This window comes from Pinus tabuliformis, chromosome 2_2 (assembly GCF_031772625.1).
Source record: "Pinus tabuliformis cultivar Carrire ecotype Pingquan chromosome 2_2, CPIR1, whole genome shotgun sequence".
Classification (NCBI taxonomy): Eukaryota; Viridiplantae; Streptophyta; class Pinopsida; order Pinales; family Pinaceae; genus Pinus; species Pinus tabuliformis.
In genome coordinates, this window is record NC_142300.1 from 274,992,125 (window position 1) to 274,999,462 (window position 7,338).

The following is a 7,338-nucleotide window of genomic DNA, read 5'->3' on the forward strand; positions in this document are numbered from 1 at the left end:
AGACTTTGAGCAATGAGGCTCGCAACATCACTTATGATTATGCACTCTACAATTCTGTGACCAGCTGAATGTCAAGCAATTGAACCGCGATTTAAATCCTATTTTGTCAGCAATAAGTACTATACTTTGTCTTTATTTAGTGTAGAGAACCAAGCACTTATTCTGCTCATCTATAGAAGGGACAATGGTTGTTTGCCTATGAGGTATAAGGAAATCCTATCAGATGTTTTGTATTTTCGTATGGAATTGAATCATACTCCTGCACACTGTAACATTCATATATATCAACCTGTAGAGGCTTTAATAACACCTGGTATTCTGGTTAGTGATTTTATTGGACCTCATGTGCATATCCTACATGCACAGGATGGACTATTCATATGTTACAGGGTATTATTCTTATTATTTAGGGTGCACATCTTCAGCTGCTCAAGAACGATTACTAGAACAGTCAGTTAATTCTGCAATTTAAAGGATGAAAAAGGAGGTTATAGGAGTCTAGTTTTGGTTCTCATCCACAATGTCACACTAGTCTGCCTGGGCATGGTTCTCATGGTTTAATAGTGACTTGAGGAGTCATAATACCATAGATCACTAAACACAAACAGCTAAGGTAGCCCAAGGACAATAGCCATCTTTACACATTAATTAACAGGTCTTACATTAATTATCCTAGGGGGTTTTAATACTTCCAAATGCTTAAAAAACAGTTAGCAGAGCATTCATATTACATTCTGGTATCGTATTGGGTTATTGTTAGAAGTGATAATTGCATTCGGATTATCATCGAGTGAGTTGTTCTGCTTTCTCAATTTGAGAGGGTTTGTTTGGAGGGAAAAACGAAAGAGGGCATACAAGAATAGTGAGGGCAAAGATGCAGAGGAAGAGGATTGAGAACATCGCCAGCAGGCAGGCTACATTTTCCAAATGTAGGTGGATTGCTGAAGAAAGCTTACGAGCTCTCGGTGCTCTGCACTGCAGAAGTTGAACTTGTGATTTTCTCCCCAGCAGGAAAGCTCTATGAACTGTTTTTTAGTGCAAATCCTACTATTTTGATTCTAATAATCATGGCTATGCAAACCTCATGAGATTCTTACTAATAACCCCGGTGGTGCAAGCCCTAGTAAGCTCGATGTTGAAAAACTTAGTGTAAAACCTCCAAATCGCTGGTTTTGTTGTAGTGCTTATTGGAGAGTATATAAAAAATTTCACACCTTTTTATGAGATATGGGAGGAAAACATGTTAAAGATTTTTAATAAATATAAAATTTCCAAAATGATGCTAGTTATGTGTGATTCTTTTTTCATTGTTTGTGATTATGAAAAATGAAACTCAATGTTTTTTCATTAGTGCACACATATTTCATTATATAATTGCATATAGAAAAATCATTCCAGAGCCGATAACAATAAAAGTGAAGAATTTATGGTCCAACGTTATATTTAAGGGAGATGTTTAAGGATGACGTTTGAATTTTGTTTTTCATTTTAAGACATTTGGAGCAAATATTAGGAAGGACTTTGAGAAAGGATTGTCCTTGATTTTCGAAAATGGAGTTGTTCCTTTCCAGCCATATGCCCCAAGTGACCATCAAAGGGAGAGCTCATATGTTTTTTGGATGTTTTCTTTATAGCCATTTTTTTACACATATCCATAGAGTCCCCATGCCATTGATGTGAATTACTTGTTCGGTTTTTTTTAACCAAAATTTTTAACCAAACAAGAAAAATTAAAAAAATGCCTCAAGATCAAAGACTGAAACAAAGACCTATTGACATACCTTTTAAAGTATGGAAAGAACTTGTAAAATCATATGAGAAGTTGGATGCACAAAGAAAAGCTGGCAATGAGAGCATTCAGGTATTGAATTTTTCATTAAACATTATTTAGAATGTATTAATACTTATAAGTATCTTAGACATGTATTTGTGTGAAAATAAATTGAATTGGTTTATGTTTAAGGACAAGGCATCCAAGGCGAGGTTAACCAAGACAAAAGTCACTCATCGTAGTGGCCAGAAAGGTTTAAAAGCACTGATAACAACCTTTGTAAGTATATTAAACATGTGATATTTTTTTAATAAATTTTGTACTAGAAGAAAGTCATTGTTATCTAATTTCTCCCTATTTACTGATTGATAGGAACTAAAATATGGAAGACCTCCAAATCATTTGGAAAAGGAGGTGCTGCAGCAAAAGAGATGGGTTGAATTTGTTGTTTGGATGAACTCTATGGTATGTAATCTTAGTTGGATTTCCAATATACTTTTAAACCATATTTTCATTTTATTTTTTAGTACTATTAGATATTATATCTTACCTCATTTTATGGTTAACATTGTATAACAAAAACATGCGTTGTGTTATGTAATTAATACTAACATGTAATATTGATTTTTTTTGTCAGAATGCTATAGGTAATGATTTCCAAGACGATGATCCAAATTATGTTCAACATATATCAGGAGATGATGAGGATGAGGATGAGGATGATGGTGGTGAAGGAGGAGATGATGATGATAGTTGCGGTGTTGGTGATGATGTGGATCAGAGTAACGAGGATGGTCAAGATGATCATGAGGATGATCTTGGTGGTGGTAGCTAGGCATGCACATGCATTGTTTTTTATGAAGAAATTATTGTGTAGAATGACATTGCTATGTTTAGATGGGTGTTGTGAATTTACCCTATATCAATGAGACATTTTGATTTTGTAATCATACGATGAGTTTGATTTATGTATGTTCTTAATTTATCGTAGAATAACGATATTCATGAAATATTTTGATTTGTTAATCATATTTGAATTTTACTTGTTTTGATTAAAAATAATACTGATTTTATTAGTATTATGTTGCTATTTTATACATGTTTTGAAAATTGTTAATGACACATTGTTATTTTTTTGGATGGATGTTGTCAATTTCTCGTAAATTTCTTTACAAATGATTTTGAATTGTGATATCTGCTTTAATGATATTTAGCAACTATCATATATTTCACTATGAATCTATAAAGGGGTCATATATATAAAGAAAAATATACTCTATATAAGAAGTCAAATGCGGATGTAACCATGGATGCAAAATTGAAAGTAAAATTGGATGTTAAACTAGGAATTAATACAAAATGCAAACAATTGACATACAAAGTGTTTTAAATTAGAAGTGAAAAATTGTGCAATAGTTGACACAAAGAAGGGAACAAAACATGGCATACAAAAGGATATCAAATTGGGCAAAAACAAGGACACATAAATGGGCACCAAATTAGATGCAAAAAAAGACAACAACTACATGTAAAATAAGATGCAAAGTTGAGCGTTAAAAAGAAGCAAAAAACGTTACAAATTAATATGCCAAATGATGATGCAAATAATGGTGTAAATTTGGGATGCAAACTTGGGTGCAAAAAAGGAAAAAAAAAAGATGTAAGAAAAGACATAAAACAAGATGCAAAATGGGGCTGAAAAAAGGTGAAACCAAGGATGTCATATTGGATGTAAAAAATGATTCCTAATCACATGCAAATTTAGGCTCGAACTCAGACACAAAATTATATGCAAATGTGGACACAAAATGAGGCAAAAAAAGGTGCAAATTTGGATGGTGAAAACGATGTAAAACTAGACACCAAAAAAATGCAAAATTGGATGAAAAATTCGGTGTAAATAATGGTGCAACATTCGACACAAGTAGACACAAAAAAATGGTGCAAAAAGGGGCATAAAATAGCTTGAAATTGGATGCAAAACTTGGTGCAAAAACAAATACAAAAGTAGACGTAAAAAATGGCTCTAAATTGAATGTACCATTAGACACAAAATAAGATGCAAAGGTGGACACAACACATGACTCAACATAAGATGCAAATATAAATGCAAATTTGGATGCTCAAAATGATGTAACATTAGATGCAAGAGATGGTGTTAAAAATGATGCAAAATTGGATGAAACAAATGACGCAAAATATGGTGCAAAATGAGATGGGAAAAATGGAGACAAATCAAACGTAAATGTGGATGTAAAAAATGGTCCAAAAAAAGATGCAAAAATGGGCACAAAAATGGATGCAAAATTTGGTGCTAAATCAAATTCAACACATGGTGCAAAGATAGGCACCAAAGATGGTGCAAAAATAGAAGCAAAAACTAGTGTAAGACTAGATACAAAACTTGGCGTAAGACTAGATGCAAAAACTAACACAAAATGGATGCATAAAAAGACGTTAAATTGGATTCAAAATACAGTGTAAACTTGATGCAAATGATGGTGCAAAAATGGAAGCAAAGAATGACACAAAATAGGAAGCAAAAGAGAATGAAAAATAGATGCAAAAAATGACACAAAACTAGAAGCAAAACCTGTCATAAAATAAGATGCAAACCTTGGTTCAAAATTTGACGCAAAAAATGATGCATAGTTTGGTGTAAAAAATGATGCAAAATCTAGCGTGAAAAAGGATGCAAAATCAGGTGCAAAAAAGGACGCTTTAAAAATTGTACAATAGAGCCAGATTTAGCGTCAGGTTGCTCATCACAATTACAAAAAAAATGCACTAAAATCTGTCGCTAAATCTGGCGCAAATCGTTGGTTTTGTTGTAGTGCAACAATAGTGGTACCAACAACAACAACAGTTGATTCAACAATTGTGGCAGCCTCAATTCCAGCAATTCCAACCCCAATTTGGACCTTCCCAACAAGCTCAACCTGGGTTCGGACAATATCAAGCTTACCAAGCTCCTAGTCAACAAGGCTTTGCTGGTTATGGACAACCGTAAATTCAACCTAGTTATCAACAACCACCTTATTAAGGTAACCAAATGCAGATGCCCTATGTTGGTATGCAAAGACCTATTGCTCAAGCAATTCCATCATATCCTGGGTATGCTCAACCTGACTTGAATCGACAGTTGCCATTTGTAGCAACTCTAGAATTACCAGATTTAAATCGGCTCACTAATGATCCAATCTTATATGCACCTTGGTGGCCAGTAATTCCGCATAAGTTACCTTCTGAAATTCCAAAATTCAATGGAAATCCCAGAGAAGACCCATCAAATCATGTCATGACCTTTCATTTGTGGTGTTCATCAAACTCCTTAAATGATGACTCCATCTTTTCCAAAGAACGCTTACTAGTCATGCTACAAAGTGGTACATTGAGTTACCACGAGCTTCTTTCGACAACTTTATGACTTTAGCCACCACATTTCTGACCCACTTTCAGTTACCTATCAAATACAAGACTAGAACGGAACTCCAAACCAACTTTAAACAGACTACTACTACTCATATAACAGATCATATTCATGAGTGGCGGCGTCGTCATCGAATGGTTAAGACCTATGTTCCTGATCATATTTTGGTTGAGTGGTTCATAAAATCCTTGTTGCCATCAATCACTGAGGATGTGGAAAAAGGTAGAGTTGTCACAGAAGAGCAAGTAATTTCTCGTGCCCATTATTTGGATTTGATTTACACACAATCTGGCACACTCTACGACAAAATTCTGAATGCACCCTGACTAGCTTTCACTATTCCTCCTCCTCCACAATCGAGTAAGGACTCTCATGCCAGTGACAGTGTGATTGGTTCTTCAAGCATGCAAATGGCAGGTAGGCCATCTGGTCAACCTCTTGCCATTACCAATCAAACTTCCAATGCATCAGAAAACACTCTTGCTTTCGAAGTCAATGTCGTGTCATCTAACAAAGGCAAAAATCAAAAGCAACCAGGAGGCAAGAAGAAGGGGAAAAACAAGAAGAAACAAGATAATCCTCCTTAAGAGAAATCATCTGATTCCTCTACTTCGAGAAGGAAACCTCATTATCCATGTCTAATCTATAATGACAAGCATTTTACAAGAGATTTTCCACACCGCTCAGAAGTCTCTATGCTTCTAAAGAATTCTAGCACATTTTCAATGTTGACTAATCTGTTTCCAAACCCGAACCATGCTTCCACATCCCAAGTACTTATGCTATCTGCTGCAAAGCCTAAAAATGAATTTTTGGTGTCAACGAGAAATAACAATTATGGAAATTCACTGTCATCATCGAATCATCAAGCCACTGATCAACCTAATCCTTCAACTTTGACTTCATCTGAAAATATTCCACCACCTATTGCGCCAGAATTGACAATAAAACCACCAAAGGGAGTTGTTCATAAATCGACATTTAACCCTTGAGCTCGAGCAACTTAGAACTATAACACAGTAGAATACCTTTCTCAATCACCTTCTGCTATGTTGACACTCAAGATGTTACAAAATTGTCCCTCCCAGAAGGAGGCTTTACTGTCGGCAATTGGTGGAATAGACCCTATGGATTCCAATCTTGTGGTTTTTAACCATGTGGGATATACACCACAGTTACTGCCACAATTAGCTTTCCTAATTCAAGTAAAGGCTCTCAATAAGAATGCTCATCAAACTATTATTGACGAGGGGGCATCTACTTGAATTATGTCAATGAGCTGCTGCAAAACACTCGATTCACCGTCGTTGTCATGATCACCAACCACGTTAAAAGATTTCGACGGACAAATATACACTCCTTGTGGGATTTTCAGTAACTTGCAAATTGAACTAGGGGGAAAAACAGTTACTGTTGAAGTTGAGGTAGTTGATGGACCCCTCGACTACAACATTTTATAGGGAAGGCCATGGGTATATGCTATGGCCACTGTGGTTTCAACGTACTTTCATACTATTCCATTCCCTCGTAAGGGTGGAATCACAGTTATCGATCAACTTGCTTCATTTTCATCTAGTTCTCAGGCTATGGGAAGCATTCCATTGGTACACGGACCCCCACTGTCACTTCAAAGTGTTGGTGTAGGTCTCTTTAAAGATCCTTCCCTAATGGGTACTTTTACGCTACCTTCACCATCTGATTTGGCCGAAGTGGCAATAGTAGAGACTTGCAACATGATTTCCTCCACCTCCTCTAATTTAAGGAGGATTACCAACAATTCTGAAGATGATAGATATACTGAAGTTATGCCACTAAGCCTCATTGAGCTTCCACAACAATCAATTTTTCTGGCTTGTGCGGCAAACCCAAATCCACTTTCACCAATTGTATGGGTAGACCGTTCATTAGAATATTGTACTTCTTCGAATCCTTTTTCACGTATATTTTATATAGATGAAGGAATTGTCCAATCAATGATGATAGGAGAAGAACCTTGGGAATATTATCCTCATCGTTCCCATCTTCCATATGATATCGAAGATTATTCAAATGAACTAAACCACCCTTCAGTTGTTGACTTCCTTTTGAATTCTGTTTTTATAGACACAATCGATTCCGAGCGAAACTTGTCAAATAT

General features: G+C 35.6%; 1 protein-coding gene across 1 annotated transcript; it reads left to right on the forward strand.

Moving 5' to 3' along the window:
- Positions 1 to 880: 880 nt before the first annotated feature.
- Positions 881 to 2,686, forward strand: LOC149192365 (uncharacterized). The gene is made up of 3 exons (XM_089406365.1): positions 881 to 2,050; positions 2,144 to 2,236; positions 2,409 to 2,686. The coding sequence occupies exons 1-3, from the start codon at positions 1,922 to 1,924 to the stop codon at positions 2,604 to 2,606; spliced, it is 420 nt and encodes a 139-aa protein (XP_089262491.1). The 5' UTR covers positions 881 to 1,921; the 3' UTR covers positions 2,607 to 2,686.
- The last annotated feature ends 4,652 nt before the right edge of the window (positions 2,687 to 7,338 follow it).

What these genes read in the sequence shown, in the direction of transcription:
- LOC149192365 (XM_089406365.1), top strand. Translation starts at nt 1,922, where the DNA reads ATGTATTTGTGTGAAAATAAATTGAATTGGTTTATGTTTAAGGACAAG. An exon ending in AAGCACTGATAACAACCTTT is followed by an intron (nt 2,051 to 2,143) that starts GTAAGTATATTA and finishes ACTGATTGATAG; the next exon opens with GAACTAAAATATGGAAGACC. An exon ending in TTGTTTGGATGAACTCTATG is followed by an intron (nt 2,237 to 2,408) that starts GTATGTAATCTT and finishes TTTTTTTGTCAG; the next exon opens with AATGCTATAGGTAATGATTT.